At 43.0% G+C, this 19171-nt stretch overlaps 1 protein-coding gene across 1 annotated transcript in view; it reads left to right on the top strand.

The window, feature by feature from the left end:
- The window catches only part of ALPK2 (alpha kinase 2), a 224404-nt gene that overhangs the window by 118877 nt on the left and 86356 nt on the right, over window positions 1–19171 (top strand). The window contains exons 5-6 of the mRNA XM_078674891.1: window positions 2351–2478; window positions 2584–2619. Coding sequence (XP_078531017.1) covers window positions 2351–2478; window positions 2584–2619 — 164 coding nt within the window. The remainder of the gene's footprint in view (window positions 1–2350; window positions 2479–2583; window positions 2620–19171) is intronic.

Here is a 19171-nt window from a genome sequence, read left to right as displayed (position 1 = left end):
AAACAAATTATTGAAATATGTGTTATTGTAAACATTTTAAAGTGGTATGGAGAAGCTACTATGATAAGATGTGTACTGTGCTTCTAAAAGTTTTTTTTTACCATATACAGCATTGACTTATATAATTGCAATTTGAATAACATTGTATAGAATTTGCTTTTCATTGAAATATGACTGTATGAAGCATAAAGCCTTGCTTGTGTTTGATAACTTGGAAATTTTTATATAGAACAGTGTTCAGTGGTAAAACAGTGAATTGCAAGTGTGTTTGGGTGTATCCTCTCAATGAACAGAAATCCATGTATGACATATAAGAGAAGAGTGTGTGACACAGAAGGGGCCATTTGTTTTCTAAATTTAAAAATGTATAACATTCTACATTACTCTATTGTTAGATAAACGTAATTGCCAATAAACATAAACCTTATTGAATAAACTTTATTGAAGGGATGTCGCCCTTTGGTTGTTAGGCAAGGACAGTGTTATCCTAGGTGTATGTGCATGCCATGGTTAGATTCAGAATGCAAAAAGGTGAAGTCATAAATAGGTACTAAAATCAATAAAGTAGTTTTGCAGAGGCCACACATAGCAGGGGAAATTATACATAGAATATGCATTTGAGGGCTCCTGCTGCAGTGCACGGTCTTGATATCTGTTTTTAGATTGTAGCATGTTCCTCAGATTACGGTGCTGCACAAAGCTTAAAATGTCCACAATTGTAACATGTTTTTGCATATATGCTGCATATATCAAGGCTAAGGTACTTCTTGAATCTTCTGTTTTGATTCCTTGTTAGGTGTTTCTTGATGTGTATGTGTCTCTCAAATATTACATATGTCTGAAATCAAAGGTGTATTATTTCTTGATATTATACTTTGATAATTATAATAATACAAAGGCTGCTTACCTAAAGATTGACAATACTTTCTCAATAACGGCATGTTTCCAGACCTTTAGAATTTCTCAAGTAAGGGGAGCTTCCACATTGTGACACATTTGTTAAATGACATTTATGTTTTACGCACAATTGCAATAGCATAGCTTATCTCCATTTTCAAAGAAGAGGCACCACAATAGGAAAGGGTATATCAAAAGTACACACACCCCAATTCTAGGTTGCATAAAAATAAACAGGGCCTTATTTCTAAAGGTATTTACACATGTTGAACATAAGTGTGCAAACACCTTCAGTTATCAGTCTAAACTTCATAGCCAACCCCTAATTGTATTTGCTCACACTTAGTACTGTGCTAGGACCTAGTAATTGTAAGGTAGAGTAAATCAGCTTCAAAGCATTCTGTACTAGGATTGCTTCTCTGAGAGGGTAAAAACTCAAAAACATAGATGTAGGTTGCTTATTCAGTAACATTTGACTGCCATAATGCCACACTGCATATTGTAGAAAAGTGGGAAGAGAAGGTAACGCTACAAAAATTGGAATGAAATTTCTGTAATGAGTAAATGTTTTCCACATTGAGATGAAAAATAAGAAAAAAATGAAAAAGTTCTAATAATTCTTTCTTTTACAAAGTAGGGGGCCTATTACGATGGCGGATTTCCCGCATCCACCGGGCCGGCAGAAGCCACCGCCGGGCCGGAGGATGCGGGAAATCCGCCGCGGAGGCTTGAAAGACCCACCGCCAAATTAGGATGGCTGGTGGGTCTTACAATCTGTCCTCCGCTTTTCCACCGCGGTCGCCTTCCGACCGCAGCGGAAAAGCATTAACATGGCTGGCGGTGTCTATCAGACACCGCCATCCATATTAGGATGGAGTACAAAGTATGCTTTTCCACAGCGGCTTTTCCGCCGTGGAAAAGCATACGGAGCGGGCCCCCTGGCTGAAGGGGATGTGGGGGGTGCACATTTGCGTGGACAAAGCGGCAGGCACCGCGCGGTGCCTGCTGCTTTGTGCACGCAAATGCCGTGCATGCATTTTTAACATTGCGGCAATTTTAAAGATTGAGGATTTGACCGCCAGGGTGGCGGTCACATCCTAATTGCAAAGGAGGGAACTCCGCAGGCAATGCGGAGGTTCCCTCCTACTCTATGGTGGCAGACGGACACACGTCCGACCGCCATCATAATCGGCCCCTAAGTGTGCACTGCACCAATTATATTTACACATTTTTGTGCACGTGAGAACTTACTATGAATTCCAAACCAGTCAGAAATGTACTCAATACGTAGACAGTTTAAGAAAATGAAGCCCAATGTTTTAAGCTGTGATATATGCATAACAATCAAAGTTGTATATTGAACATAAAATGTCTTAAATTGTATTCATGCGAAAGGGTTTTTGTTGAATAAAGCAAATTGCAAACTGATTATAGTTTCCTATTTTTGTTGTAGCACAGAAAATGAATCCGCTGCATCTTCGTTAATACTCCAGACTGGCAGGAAAGAGCAAGAAAGCGACAAGTGTGTTTTGAAGAGCAAGTTTGCAAAGGAAGATCCGGGCTTTACTGTATCCTCAGAAGGTGAATCAGAATACCTGTGCATATATAATAGATGAACACTCACAGTATCATTAGACATTTTTTAAATGTAGACATTGGTAACATACATTTCATTTTTCTTTTCAGTGTTGGAGCAATTCTCAAGCTATCCAGAAATAAAAGGTAAAATATCTTGCAATTTTGTTTTATAAAATGCAGAGTCATCTATATTAATAATAATGATAAGAATAAGATCAAGAATAATAATAAGAAGAAAATGTCAATCCACATTTCGATCATTTATAAGCATTGTATAGAACAGGTGTTACAGTTGCCCAGTTTGATGGTATTCAGAAGAGGATGGAAGACTGATTTGACCTTGCTAGGATTCACAATTTTGAGTTGCATTGCATAAATATATGTAGGGAAAAATGCAATATGTTAGTAATAAAGATTCTTTCAGAAATGAAATAAATATCTTTATGTGTGCTATACTTCTATTAAATATTTAAACTGTTCACACAGGGTCCATGTAAATGCATGGGTATTTTCTTCATCATAACAGCCCCCAAACCATTCTGCAGAGCTTTACAATTCTTATGGCCACTTTGGTTTTGTGGCAAGGAAGGACTAAATTGTGTGTCAGAGCTATCTAGATTATGGAACAGGAATATGCTAATTATGTGGCACACCTCTAGCAGAAGTGTTTTGATCCATTATCACTAGAAACATTCTTTTTTTTAAACCATCTGCAAATCAAATTATGCAGTAAATAATGTGACAGCTGCACTAAATCCATGAGTAAATGGTAAACATCAAAGCCTTGTCTTGAAATCGCTGCAACAAGAGAAAAATGTTTTTGCAGCAGCCGATCAGTTTTGTCAGATCCACAGATCAGGATATGTGGATCCAAAAGGGGCAAAATGGTGCCTATCCAATGAAATCCTTTGTTTTTGTTTTTTAATTGACGTTCTTTGAGAATCTCAAACAGAGATAACAAAATTGTTAATCCCTTAAATCCCTTTTGTAACCTTTCTTACGTGCTTACATCTCAAAACATATTGAATAGATTTTCGCCGAACCAAAAAAGGAATTCCTTTCCAATAAAGGTCTACTTTTGTGCCAAGCTTAGTGTAAATACATTCAGCTGTTTTGACTGCAGATGAGAGCAAAATTTCCTTTGGAAGTTGAAATTGGAAATCACTTCTCCCTTCCCCTGTCCCTTTAACTTTATTTCATGTGGGCAGATCTTCACAAAACCTGGCATGCAGAAACTTAGCTGATTGCCAAAATTCATAAAAATCCGTTCATGGGGGTCGAAAGTTATAGGCAAATCAAAAAATGCCTTTTTAGTAGAAAGGCCATCTGAACCATAACTGCATAGGGGATCATGCATGCACAAGCTCACACATATACTCTTCATGATTACCCATTGTAGCATGCCCCATCAGTATTATCTGTGGCCCATTTTGGGCACACATCATAAAAATACTTCTAAAAATACTACTGCTTACATGGTGGTTAGGACACTTATTTAAAGACTGAATTTCCTAGGTCTTAGTCTTAGATTGCCGCTATGATTATGTGTTACATTAGACAAGATTCTCTAGGGTTTATATTACTGCAAACTCGATGTGCTACATTGCACAGGACAATTGATTCTCTAAGGGTTTTAGCTTACATCCAGCAGCAGTATAAATATCAACTATTTTAATTTAACCATAACTAAAAGAAAGGACCTCTATGCACTTCATAGACCCCTCTTTGAAGTCTCCCCGACTCAAAGGCACAACTGGGTATAAGTACTGGGGAGCTAACCCCTTCAAACCAGACACTTCTGGACCTACAACTAACTCTGTCAGAAGAACTGCTGGGCTGCATCAAGGACTGACACTCTACTTAACTGCTGTCCTGAAAGGTCTGCTTTTCTCTTGTGCTGCCTTGCTGCCTGCTGCTCTCTGACCCTGCTGAAGAGAGCTGGACTCTGCCTTGCACCAGAGTGATCTCCAATGATCTGTTTATTTTGCTCCTCTTGTGTGAGACTCAAGGATATCAAAGTCTCTAGCCCTGCTTTTGTGCCTGGTTCACTAGAAGTGGACCAAAATACTTACTTCAGAGGCACGGATACATCTGCTGACTGCATGAGCCGAAATGGATGCATCATCCCTGTGGCAGGAGCAGAACCTGGCACATCACATTGCATCGGAACCACTTCAAGTCCTGCAAAAACCAATGCACAGAACTGCACTTCGCTGCCGCAGCAGCTTGGTGAGATTGACAAATTCCCTTGACTGTATGGAGAAACCCAGCCAATCTCTTCAGAACCTACGTCTCTCAGCGCATTGTCTACGGACCCAGCGCATTTCCATGACTGTGTGGAGAAAATCGACGCATCATCTACTGTGGGATCGACGCATCGTTCACCGGCACTCCACATCTCACTATTGCGTCCATGATAAGATACTTTGTTCACCAGGCCCTTATTAGGTCTTGTAGCCAGCCTGCACTCCATCGCAGTCGGCCAAAACTGTGGAATTTGCCCTGGTCCAGTATGACTAGATTACCCCAACTGGAGCTTATTGCCTCTAAGTGCTAAAGTTCTTTATGTGCTTTAAAAATTCATAAAACAGCCTATTTTTGTCCTTTTAGTCTTGATTTATTTAATACATTAGTGTCTATTGTTCCAACCCTGTGAGGAGTCTTTCTGTAGTGTTTTCATTGTGTTACTGTGGGTGTGTATATTGCACAGATACTTTACACATTGCCTCTTTAGATAAGCCTGACTGCTCCGTGCCAAGCTACAAGAGGGTGAGCACAGGTTATCTTTTAGTGTGTATCTGACTTACCCTGACTAGAGTGGTGGCTCCTGCTTGGACAGGGTGCATACATCTGCCAACTAGAGACCCCATTTCTAACAATATCTTACATAAGTAAGTTTAGTCTTTTTCAACGATTGTTTGAGCCACCTCTCATTTTCGAAAGAAATTGAAAACTTGGCTTTTTAATCAAAACTAATTGTGTGGTCCCTCAGTTAGCTTCACACCTCGATTGCATAGCGCCAGGACATTCCCTGGAGTAACAGAGCACTTCATAAATGCCCTTTACATTACATACATTACTTTATGGCACAGTTTTTTTCAGATATAAGACAGCTAGCTAGCAAGCAGGGCAAGTGCAAAAGCCTTGCACGCACTAAAACAAGAAAAGCAAACAGCAAAGCCATTAGAGCTTGCAACTGAAATCTATTAGCTTTACCATTTTATTTTGCGTTAGAAAGCTGCCAGGATGTGCCAAATCATTACAAATGCATTCAAAGATGCCTGTGCATCCACGACAGCCATCTTTGAATGCAAGTGTAATGTTTTAACAAACCTACTCAAATACGCCTGCAGTGGATGTTTATGCATCCACGTCGACTATCCGTGAATGCATTTGTATTAGTTCAATAAACCTATGTAAGGATGATTACAAAGCATGCACATGCATCCCCCAGGCCCATCTTGGAATGGGTTTGCTTGAATAACACGAACCAATCCAATCCAATCCAAAATTCTTTATTTCGGTCTTTTAGACCATAAAAGATGCATTGCATGTACATGTAAACATCCATATTAAAAAAGAGAATGCAATTATAAAAACATTGGTTATAAAAACATTACGTAAAATTAAATACAGGTTGTTCCAGACATGATAAGGATAGGAAAGACAATACATAGTTGGGAGAAACATTACATGAGATGATTAGAAAGCACAATCCAAAATAGTTAAAACAAATTCATATTTTTGGCATTTGTGCATTTAACAATTTTTTCCTAATCTGCCACATAGCCATAATAAATTTCGCCACTGAAAAGACTATGTGGGGCAGAGTACTGGTTCTTAATACTCTGTACGCATACATGTGACTCCTGAAACCCAAGTTCCTACATAGGGGTACCAGCCAGTGTTTCCTTGGTCTATGGTATGCAGGACAAAAGAAAAAAAGATGGGTTTCTTCCTCATCGTGGGAGTTACAACCTGGACAGGTCTTATCGTCCCGCTGTAGCCATTTACAGGTGAAGGTTTTAATACGTCGACTATCCGTGAATGCATTTGTATTAGTTCAATAAACCTATGTAAGGATGATCACAAAGCATGCACATGCATCCCCTAGGCCCATCTTGGAATGGGTTTGCTTGAATAACACAAACCCATTTCTTCATACCTAGAGTGCATGCATCTGGATAGGCAAGCAGACATCTTGAAACAGGTAAAAGTCAATTTTAAGGTGGACACCCGCTAGTAGCATGGGGCACACAAAAAGTTTTAAATAAAAATGGGAGTGGGCAACAAGCAAGGCAAGGTGGGGGACAAATTGGAGCTGGGATGAGAGAAGGGCGCTAATTAAAAAACTGAGCAAAATGAGTTCGGGCAGGAGAAGCAAACAATAATCTGGGGCAAGGAGACAAAGCAGCACAGAGAGCGAGGGGTAGAGCACAGTGAACAAAAACGCATCTCACAGGGAAGAGAGCAAGAAAACACATGCCCTCCCACGGAGTGCTTAAAAGAAAAGAACAAAAAGTAGTCCCAGAATTCAAGCATGTGATTGACAATAAGGCCATCTAGTCATGGGCTAAGGGCTGACACAAAGCTCACTCTATGTATATCGGAAATATTAGGAATGTATGTCCTTATTCCGCTGTTTTTCTCCCCGCAAGGAATCACAACGTTGTGATTCCACATACCATTACTCCGCCAGTCGGGACAACGACTTGCGGGGGGGGGGGGGGGTGCTGGATGTTGGAATAGTATAATTTACTATTCAAACTCCAGTCTGTGCGGACACTAGGGAAGGTGTTGGATTTTAAATCCAACACCTCCCCCCACCTCCGCAAGTCGTTGTTCCAACTTGCGGAGTAATGGTATGCGGAATCACAACGCGTTCGTTGTCACAACCGCGTTGTGATTCCCTGTGGAGAGAAATATTTGCGGTAAACGTTGTTTACCAAATATTAGGTCTGGCCATCAGACAGCTAAAGATGTGTAGCTAAGACTTAAATGGCATGGGAAAGTCTAAAGTACAAAACCATGAAAACATGAAGGGGAAGCAGTTACAAGGAGAAAAGTGGGGCTGGGGAGGACCTCGGGGTAAAAAAAGAAAAAAATAGCATTGGCAAAACCAATAGTTCTCTTCTTCAAGCAGACATTTGGCTTGCTAATGATTTGTGCTGATAGTATTCAGTATCTGCAAAATGAGGGCAAAAATCTTTTTTGCTGATGCAAAAATGTGCGGCACCGGCAAATAAAATTTTAAAGGCACATCACTCAAACGTAAATATGTTTCAGGATGCTAAGTTGGCCCAGCGTCATGACGTATACACACAACAGGCATGCTCATGCATACGGAATGATGCAACTACTGTTTTTTTTTTTTTACTTGTACTTGTTAAAAGTATGTCAAAGCTCGTATTTATAAGGTGTAAAATGCAGCTACTGGGCCCTCCCCAAAAAATGTTAAGGCATATTTTGTTTTATGACAAAGGGGCATGGCAGCTCCACGGGGTGGAGGGGAATTGCGGTGTAGACCCAGGCGAGTGCGTATGTCAAAGCTCGTATTTATAAGGTGTAAAATGCAGCTACTGGGCCCTCCCCAAAAAATGTTAAGGCATATTTTGTTTTATGACAAAGGGGCATGGCAGCTCCACGGGGTGGAGGGGAATTGCGGTGTAGACCCAGGCGAGTGCAGGTGGGTGAGCAATAGAGGAGCATGAGGTGATGGAGGAAAAAGAAAAAAGATTTAAAAAGCCATGTGGAAACTAGCAGACGAAGTGATGAAAAGGGGTAAACATGGCGTGCAAGGAAGGGAGCTGCTATTTGGCGTAGAAGAAGCACATGTGTGAGAGAGAAAGAAAACACTTGTACTTTTATGTCATCCAATAAAAAGAATGGTAAAGATGCAAATCTCCTGCATAGAGACAAACCACAGAAGAGAAAGGGAAGCCATTAAATAACAAGCAAGTACATAATATTGCCAAGAAAGCCAGCCAATGGGCTGGTCCAAAGTTCATTGACAGTACTGCTATTGTCTAGCGTAGGTTGTGCAGACAAAAGCTGTCTGCAGGCGACACCTAATGATGCAGAAGCATTACGTCAGACCACGTAAAAGCTCGTATTTCGATGAATAATTTTCCACTGTATGCTTTCAGTCAGCTACATTTCGACCAAGCATTTAAATGCATGAATACTTTATCCTACCGGATCATGTCATGCCGATAAAACGTCACAGGGTGACTATTTTTGGTGCTCCTGGAAAAATTCGGACCCACACGGTCTGAGCTCCTAGGCCCCTGGAGTCTCCCGTGTGTAAGAAGATCTGAGAAGGGAAAGCCTGAGGTGGAGAATGCCTTCCACTTGCCCCGTGGCTTCTTTGATCTCTCTGGCGCGCGGTCTTCTGTGCCGCAGCTAATTATAGGCTGGCCCTTTGCACATTTGTGTAGACATGGACACATCGCCCCTCTGCCCTGCTCCCGAAGCGGCACGCTGGCTGCTGTTTTGAAGCAGAAAGTCTCCTACAGATGGCTGTATAAACCGGGAATTTTGTTGAGTAGTGTTATAAACCGGGCATTTTGTTGAGTAGTGTTGTAAACCGGGAATTTTGTTGAGTAGTGTTATAAACCGGGCATTTTGTTGAATAGTGTTGTAAACCGGGAATTTTGTTGAATAGTGTTGTAAACCGGGAATTTTGTTGAGTAGTGTTGTAAACCGGGCATTTTGTTGAGTAGTGTGTGCAGCTCTACAAAAAAACCTGCACTGTTTTAAAATGGCTCATCAGTTACTGCCTGTGCATTATAAACGGTGTGACCGATGGCAGATATAATGCGTTATGTTTGTATTAATATTATATGTTGTGTTCCACTTTCATTCCCTCCTTGTTTGTCAGTCATCGTTTAACATTCTGGAGGTGGCAGGAAGCAAAATATTAGCATTACAAACACTTCGGGCCGCAGTAGCTCTGGAAGTACCGCAGGATAATGGCACCGGAGGAATGTTACTCAAATACATTAATGTTTACAGGCAATAGCAGCTGCATAAAATGTAGTCAGCTAGCCCTAGGCTGCTTATGACTCTTTCATCTTTGAAGACTTTTGACGTTCCCAGTTCTCAAATGCTTCTCTCGCATAGAAAGCACAAACAGAAGAGGCCTTGAAGAGGCTGAAGGGAAAGTAGTTGAGGCGCACATGAAAATTCATGGAAGGCAAAATTTCAGGTAGGTAAGAAACGCAAGAGGTGAAATTAGAAGTAAAGAAAATGTATGCATATGCGTAGAAATCTACCTTGCAAACGCAGAAGAGGTAGCATTCATAAGTTAGCAACCTTGAGCGGGGCGGTAGCATTAGTGTTATGTGTAGACCCAGGGAGTGGGGGATAGCGTGCCAATGAGTGTGTGTGAGGAGGGTTGGCCCGTTTTAATGTAACCAGGGGGTTGTAATCATCCCAACAGGTGTAATGCTTGCAGAAGTCCAGCCGCTGACGGTCCCCAAAGCTGTAATCCAGCCCATTATTTGTTTGCCCACTGTTACACTCCAGTTGTGAAATAACCAAATGTAAATTAGTCCTGGTCGATAGGAGCGGTCCAGCCTGAACTGCCATGCCACATCCTCACTAAACGGTATCACAAGTAACCCCAGAAAAGTTTCAACCTTGTTGGACCTCATCAGTGAGGTGCAGCTTGAATCCTAAAGCACAGTGAGCGCTGGACCGACATTTGGGCATATCCACCACACTTAGGGCATCCGACTAAAACAATGGGTGGAATGCTTGCAAACGTCTCAGTCACTAGCAATCCCTCAGGCCGTTTACAGTCCATCATTGTGAATATTCTGTCAACAATGAGCAAGCCAAACGCTCTAAGAGAGACTGTGGGGGCGCGGTGGTGAGGATGGACAGTGGAGTTGACAGGGTTTATCCAGCATTAAATTACACAAAGCATCACTACACCATTCTTGGAGCCAGAGTCTGTTTTAAAAATGTTATTGAGGCCCTCAACAGCTATATTACATCAGCAGTAATTTCTCTCCACTGAAGTACTGGTAGCCGGTAGCTTCGTCATAGGGTCTTTCCTCCACCAGGAGGAAGAGTTTCTCTGTGTTGAGACGTGGTGGGATCTGTGGAAAAGAGCAGTGAAATAAAATTCCCTTCTACTCCATGGGTGCTCTATTTAATACAACTGGGGCGGGGTTAAGGTTAAAAACAGTGCGATGTGATGGGGATGAGTTATGTACCCTTCACATCTATCAATATGGTCAATGTGGTCGACATGTTTCAGCCTACTTACACTTAGAGAGGTTGTCTGCTTTCTTAAGGACCGTCATATGTCAGATCCCTGATGGTTCCAATCAATAAATCAATATTCGTAGGGCACACTAATCACCCCAAAGGGTATCCAGGCACAGATGGTACCAGATGGGACAATACCCCCTGGACCTTTGGGTGTATGTTCAATGACTCACTTAGATCGGGGAAATTTATTTCTATTCCTTTTGATGGGGAATGCTAAAGGCCCGTAGGACCCATTGAGGAGTCAGGTGATTTATCAGCGAGGCTTATGTAGCTATTTGCCTGTGCTCCGCTCTCTGCATCCTCCCCGACCATGCAGGTCCGTGATGTTTTGTGTATTGCTATAGAAAGCTGAGTGAACCCACATTTCTTGCTACTCACTCACCCACATTGATTCTTTTTTCAGGCATTCAATTACCATAGGCATTATTTTAAGGCAGTATCTACACACCCTGCATGTAGTTAATTAAAAGTAGTTGCGGGTTTAGGCGTCCTACAGTGGAGAAGCGTGGCTCAGTGGTTAGAGGCGGCAGACCCGGAAGCTGAGATCAGCCGTGGACCAGGGTTTGATTCCCCGCCTCGGCGGGTCTCGGGCTCAAAAAATTCCACGGACTCGACAATTCTCTCGCTCCGGTGCCTACTCGACTCACGGGATCACACTCTGCGACTCTGGGCAATAGCTTGCTTAATCTCCACTACGGCCCCTCGCGGCGGGATGCCTGGCTTTCACCTTGTGAATACCCTGCCGGGGTATCTCACAGGGGAATACCAGGATGGGTTCCCTAAGCAAGCGCCTTGAGACCCCTGGGTGATTAGTGCGCTGTATAAATCGAAATACATTTACATACATACATACATACATACAGTCCTGAGAAGATGTCGTGGATCTGGTTATGGACAATAGAGGTATGAATCATGCCACCAACTAAGACATAAAAGGCTGTAACTCGTCCTCTTGTGTTTATGGGTGACAATAAAATAAAATGATAATTGTGGAATTAAGACAGTTTTATTGTGTAGGTCCTGATAAGAGCTCTGTTTAAGAAATCACCACACTGTGCACCAAGAAACAGTCCTTTATCTATTAGAGTCATGTGATAAGTTATTCCATATCTTAAACGCTTCTTCAATCCCAGTGGGGGCCAGCTGCGATCGTTGGAGTGATATGCAGGCATTTTGATGAAGTATGCCACCTAAGACCGGTTAGGGCTCAGCCTCCTTTCAACTCAAGCACTTTTTGAATAAAAAAGGGCATAACCACTTGCAACAGGAATTGCAGAATTTTTCCCATGAAATCCTCTTCTGTTGGTGATGATCTTGTTATTATTTAGTTTATGGCACATCAGCAGGTAGATCACAATCATTTACAAGTCAATTCCCTCGAACTCATTTGTTGGTTTGATATAGTCCACCAAGGCAAAGGTACCCCTCTAGCCATAGAAGAACAGGCCTGAGAAGCGAACCATTACCACAACACTGAAGGAACCGTAGTCCCATGCAGTGGAGCTAAAGGCCGTAGAGGAACATTATATCAGAGATTACAAACTTCATCAGCCCCAGTTGAGTCAAGGCCACCAGCAAAGCATCAAAACCCATAAATCTTCTGCTCCACATAAATCCTTGTTAGAAAGTGAAAGACGTTATCGATATTAAGGAAAACGTAAGTGTGTTCATCCTACAGGTCAGTACATGGGTGCCACCATTAACTTTTCCATATAGCACTTAAACGGTGCTTAATTTGGGCCGGGGATGCAGGTGAGGCCCACCGGCACTCACTGTTGGAAACCAGGACTTATTTTTCTTCTTCAGACTTTGACCCAGAGAAAAGCAGAAAAGGGGGAAGTAAAGAGGAAGATAAGTCCAACAAATAATGACAAAGGGAGAAAGGAGTGATGAAAAAGTACCAGCAAGAGTGAGATAAAGGAACAGGGAGTGTTGAGTGATGCATGTAAGAAGCATGAGTTGGAAGTATGACTAGATAGCATTCGACAATCCCAATAATCTAGAAGCTCTGGCAGCGAGATCTGAGAAAAACCTTTGGCCCGGCTCTTATTCTTTTGCAAATTAAGCACTGCTTTCAAGCCACAAATTCTCTATTTCTAGGTGCTGTAAATAAGAATAACACTTTAAGAGACTGGTAGCCAATGCAATGCACTCAGAGATGAAGTTGCAGAAGAGCTAGTCGAATGGAGTAAAGCTAAACACTGAGCCTGGTTCTGGATTTACTGCAATGGATGCAAAATAAAAGCAGGTGAAGCCAATAACAGGGAGTTACAGTAAACCAGATGACTGGATATGCAACCAGAATTATCAATGATCCTAGGATCAGCTACATAAGATATAAAGTTTCTAACCAGTTTCATTAAGAAAATGCAGGTGAAGGAGAGATTAAAGACTAGCTGAAGAAAAATCTTAATTGACCTGAAAGATCAAACTAGCAACAGTATAGACAGTAGGTGGAGATGTCCCTAGTTGAAAGGCTAATAGCCCATAAGGAGATCTTTGGGAGATTTTCACTCAGAGATGACAAGGACTTCCGTCTTGTCTCTGTTTAATTTAAGAGAATTGGAACTCCTCTACTCTACCACCATCATGCAGTTGTTCAAATTAGAGATAACGTTGCACAGAGGATCATCTAATGATATCAGACTCTACGTATCATCCATATAGCGCATACATTTAAGGCCACAAATGAGATAAGTGAGGACAAGGGGCAAACATATCAATTGAATGGGGGAGTTCGTGGGTTGAAGTTGGCATGGTTTCTGTAGACAGCATGAGGAGGTGGATTATGCATGCCAATGTATCTCTATTGTGAGAGTTTGTATGTAACATGGTTTCTTCCTCTTTCATATTTTTTCATCTGAAATAAGGAGTGCATCTGTACGTGCGATAGATGGATTGCTATCCTACCCTTCTTTCCGCCGTCCAAGGAGGCGGGAGGAAATGTTTGGTTTCACTCCAGTATATGTCTATGCAAAGATGTCTGCATAATTTCTAAATGCCAATAAAGTTATTTAAAAAAAAAACAGTTAAAAAAAAAACAAAAAACATATTCATTGAAGCCTGGGCTGAGATCCTCGGCTCCTAGTCAAGACTCAGTGGGAATCCCTGGTTTCCAGTAATGATTCAGTGGGGGTCCCAGGAGTCCAGTAATGATCCAGTGGGGCTCACCAGGTTCCAGTAATTATTCACTGGGGGTCCCCAGGTTCCAGTAATTATTCAGTGGGTGACCCCGGGGTCCAGTAATGATTCAGGGGGGGCTCAATAGTCCAGTAAGGATTCAGTAGGGATCCTCGGGTTCCAGTAATGATTCAGTGTACATCCCTGGCTTTCAGTAATGATTCAGTGGGGGTCCCTGGGTTCCAATAATGATTCAGTGGGGGTCCCCCGGTTCCAGTAATGATTAAGGGGTTCCATAGATGTCAAAAGGTTAAGAACCACTGGTTAATTACATTGTGCCCTAGTTTATTTAGGTTCCAGGGAAAGAACTGTATTCCGATTTGGGAGCAAGGCTGTTGATTCTCTCCTGGGTGAGGACTCACTCTCGTAGGCTAGGAACTGTGACACCCATAACGTAGTTACCACATCCCCTCTCGCCCTCACTCTCTCCCATCACCTCTCCCCCTTTCCCACCCACTGCCGACCAGTCCATTTTACACCACACCCATCCCCCATCCCCCCTCCCAGCAACAGCCTACACCCCACCCTCTCCCCTAGCCTTTCCCACTCCCCCTTCAAACACTGAACTCCTTACATCAAAACCTCCTGGCGAACCGTCATCTCCAAGCTATAAACCTTCTCACCCTAGCCAATCGGTCCATAGCTCCCCTCCATTCCAGCCACTTCCACTTCCCTCCTCTCCAACCTCCACCAAACCCTTCGTAACTTGGACTCTAATCCCTCTACCGTGGTTACTGAACTTACCCTACTCAGAAAAGACTTCAATCGGTTCAAATCCGACAAACCCACAACCTGCCCCTCCTGGCCCTCTGCCCCACACACTAGCCCTCGAAAACACCCATATCCCAAGCAATGGTTAACAACGCCTCTCCTCTCTTGCTCTCACAAACCCCTTCGAACCTTGAATACCTACTCGGCCCGACCTCTCTGTCCTCTGCAACGCATACATTAACAAACCCTCACCTAAAGATCTGCCCCCGCATCCCAATATTCCTGTTATCTTGAGGACTAGCAGAATCCCTGACTATACTGGCTCATCCAGACCCCCCCTCAACTCACCAACATTCACTACGCCCCTAACACTGACCCTAAACCCCTTACCTGCATGCTCGTGAACTGCTGCTCGGCCGTCCGGCATGCGACTGAAATCTCAGAAACTATTCTTAATGAAGATACCAACATCGCCTTCCTCACTGAAACCTGGCTCAAAGACCACTCTACACCCATCCTTGACCTTCTTGCCCCCCTGGCTACTCTATTCTCAGAAAAGACAGACATGAAAAATTGGGGGGAGGCATAGCAATCATTTTTAAAGAAGAACAACAACTCTCCCCAATCAATAACAATGACTACACAATCTTTGAATACTTAGGAGCCGAACTTAAAATGAAAAGCTCCCCCAATACGACTTCATAATAGCTATCACCCACCTGGTGAACCCCTTCCCTTTGCCGAAGAACTTTCGGACCTTCTAACTAAATTGCTACTTTCCAACTCCAAAAATATCTTCCTAGGAGATCTTAACCTGCACTGGAATGAACCTGATGACCCTACAATCAACCTTCTCAATAACCTTCTTGATTAGTGACCTCAAGCAACTCTGCCACTCCCCTACCCACGCCAAAGGAGCTATTCTAGACGCCATCATCTCCAACCCTGATTCGACACCCTTAACCAACATCATTCCTATCGACTGACCTGACCACCATCTCATTCTGTTCACGATCTCCCCTCCAGCCCCACCCGCCCCTATTAAAAACAACAAACCTACAATTATGACCAGAAACTTAAGCAAATCCCCCCCGGTGCACTGGAACTTAAACTCCAATCCCAACTCAGTTTGACCTCCCCCTTTTCAAATGCAAATGAACTCACGGAACACTTTAATAAAACTGTCTTTGAGGTTTTAGAACCACTCGCCCCTCTGAAAAGTAAAACGCTAAAAAATGCCCCCTCCAAATCATGGTTTACCCTTGACCTTAATAAAGAAAGACGCTCACTTAGAGTGGCTGAAAGAACATGGAGACAACACCCTTCCCCATCCCATCTTGCTCTCCTCAGAACTGCAAGATCCTCTTACAAAAACCCCATCTTTTCGAAAAAAGCATCTTTCTTCCATCTACAACTCTCACATGCCAAAAACAGACCTAGAGAACTGTTCAACATTATTAGAAACCAAACTTCCACTGCACCCCTCAACCCGGTGGCCTTCATTAGCAAATGTGAAAAAATTGCCAACTTTTACACCGAAAAAATTGCCAAAATTGACCGTGCTTTCCTTGAAACTCAACCCTCACTCACTTCTCAACATCCCCTGGATACTACACCTTATCCTCCCCTCCCCTTGAAAACACCCCGACTCCCTCACTCCTCCTCCCTTCACATTCCCCCCCCGAACCCTCCCTAAACTAGCACACCGCTAAAAATAACGCCTCGTGGCATAATTTCCACTCCGTTTCTGAATGGGAAGTCTTCAACATCCTATCCAAACTCAAACCGTCCTCCCCACACTAAAAACCCTCTCCCTTCCACACTCGTCCAAGATCTTAAACACATCATTGTCCCCTACTGGACCAACATCATTAATGCCTCCCTCTCAACAGGGAATGTTCCCACCTCCCTTCAACTCAGACAAATCTCTCCCATTCCCAAAAATCCCAAGGCTAACCCTAATGACCCCAATAATCTCCGCCCTATCTCCTACCTCCTCCTCCTCTCCAAAGCCCTCGAAAAGTGCGCCCTACTTCAACTGAACGAACACATTAACACATTCAACCTCCTAGACCCTCTAGAATCTGGCTTCCGCACTGAAACTCAACATGGTCGGTGACATACACCTTGCCCTGGACAAGGGAGAGACCTACCAACTAATCCGTCTTGACCTCACTGCTGCATTTGACACAGTTTACCACCCAACCCTACTCAATACACTCAAAGATCACTTTGGCCTTAATGGTACTGTCCTTAACTGGATCAACTCCTACTTCCAACATAGAACCCAACAAAATTCAAAACTGCCTCTCTAGCCCAACATCTGTCTCACTAGGTGTCCTGCAAGGATCCATCCTCTCTCCTGCCCTTTTCAACCTCTTTATGGAACCCCTTACCCTGATACTTAGACAAGCCAAAATCAATTATCACCTGTACCCTGATGACACCGAACTGTACTATAAAATAAAATCCCATTCCGATATCCTGCACCTCAACACAGCACTAACCAAGATCCAAACTTGGTTCCAAAACAACCATCTTAAACTCAACCCTAACAAAACTGAGATCATCCTCTTCTCGCCCAAAAACAACCCGCTCCCCATTCAAACATTGATCGCGTGACCTTAATGCCCTAAACTGCCCTCTCTCCCTCGCCGAATCTGTCAAATCACTCGGCATCACCATCAACAATAATCTTACACTAAACTCCCATGTAAAGAATTCAGCAAAAAGTGCACTTTTCACACTCCGGTATCTCAAAAATATCAAACCCTTTATTCCAGGGGAAGACTTCAACGTTATTACCCAATCGGTTGAACTATCCAAAATCAACTACAGAAATCCCCTTCTCTCTGGTACTCCCAAAATCCCCCTTGCCCCCTTCAAATCCGTCCTCAACCTCGCAGCCAGACTTACAACAAACTTTAAACGTTTTGACCGCATCTCACCTGCCCTCAAATGGCTCCCCATCGAAGGTAGATCCTCCTATAAAATTGCCTGTATTACACACAAAGCCCTCTATCGGAAGACTCCAACCTACCTATCAACTAAACTCAAAAAAGCTGGCTGGGCCCGAACGTTGAGAAGCACCAACACTCTTCTTCTCATACCCCCTCTACTCAAAAAAATCTCCTCACAATCCTGCTCCTTCTCTGGCAAGGCCCCTACCATCTGGAACGCCCTCCCCAAAGACCTTCGATGCAACCCCTCCTATGCCAACTTCAAAAGAAACCTTAAAATACACTTCCTTACTAAATACTGGGGAAATTAACTCCCTGTTCTCCTTTTGGACTGTTTTCCCTCCTCCTACCCCTCACACTCACTCACCCCCCTCCTCACACCCTCCTCCCCCTCATTATATTCCCCCACACCCTACGATGTCCCCTGAGTCCTCCCTGGCATACTGTAAAATTGCTATTTATAAGGACATTCTTGTTCTTTCAATTGATGTTTTGTATATCTTATACGCATTCCTCTCACTATGTACTCTAAATGGTTCCTTTTTATTTTTGTCTGATCAACTGTATAATTTGTTTCGTGCATTGCTATTGCTGCTCACTTGTTTATTAACATTGCTGATGTAAAGCGCTCTGATACCCCTGGGTGGAGCTAGCGCTATACAAAACCTTCAAAATAAATCAAATAAAAATAAATAAATAAAGGAAGACGGCACCACAGGCACCAGGGAGAGGCCTTGATTTAGTAAGGACAGGGGTTAGCCAAAGGCTTGGATTTGACAATGTTTCAATATGTACTGGCAATCCATAGGAGGGAAGCGATGATTCATAGATTTCTGATTTGTATGCAGTTTGCGAATGAAGCCTTTATTGTTTAATTTTGCCCTATGCACAGTTTCACCTTGAAACTGCCCAATTACCGGGCAGGTCGGAGGGATAGTTAGGCCGGACACATATTTTCATCGTGGTGGAAAGGGCTCTAGAATTGTTTCCGTTGAAATAAAGCTTTCCTCGCCGTGATTCGGACTTCCATTTGAGAGTGTGGGTTTTATTGTACAACTAATCAGTTTCCGAGAATCACAAACGAGTCGAATACAGATTGCAATAATGTATTCCTTTCTGCCATTGTGAGTCTCCCGCTGGCCACACAGTTGTGTGCACTGCAAACCGCCTGCCCTATGTGACTGGAATAACAAGTCGTTGTTTTCTTTTAGGTTTCAGCCACAAAATCAAAGATTCTCATTGGAGAACTCTGCCTTTTAAATCTAATCTATCCAGGAATCGATAACATCTCCGGAACTTATTTTTTACTCATATTATTGATCTCTGAGTTACGTCTACTTTTCAGAAACCCTTAGTAAACTTTTTGTTTTCCTGACAGTCACCGACGTGTAGCACACATCTGTGAACCTCTGGCACTCACAGGCGGCCGACCTCCCCCAACGCAGAGGAAGGGGCTCAGTTTCTCAGATCCTTAGCGCTTGACTGCACCGCCTTTTCCAAGCACTTGAATCATTAGGAATTCAGGGCCTTACTAGAGTTGTCTGGAATTCCTGGGAGGGAGGGGT

The sequence above is a fragment of the Lissotriton helveticus genome, chromosome 2_1, assembly GCF_964261635.1.
Source record: "Lissotriton helveticus chromosome 2_1, aLisHel1.1, whole genome shotgun sequence".
Classification (NCBI taxonomy): domain Eukaryota; kingdom Metazoa; phylum Chordata; class Amphibia; order Caudata; family Salamandridae; genus Lissotriton; species Lissotriton helveticus.
This window is presented reverse-complemented; position numbering and strand designations above follow the sequence as displayed.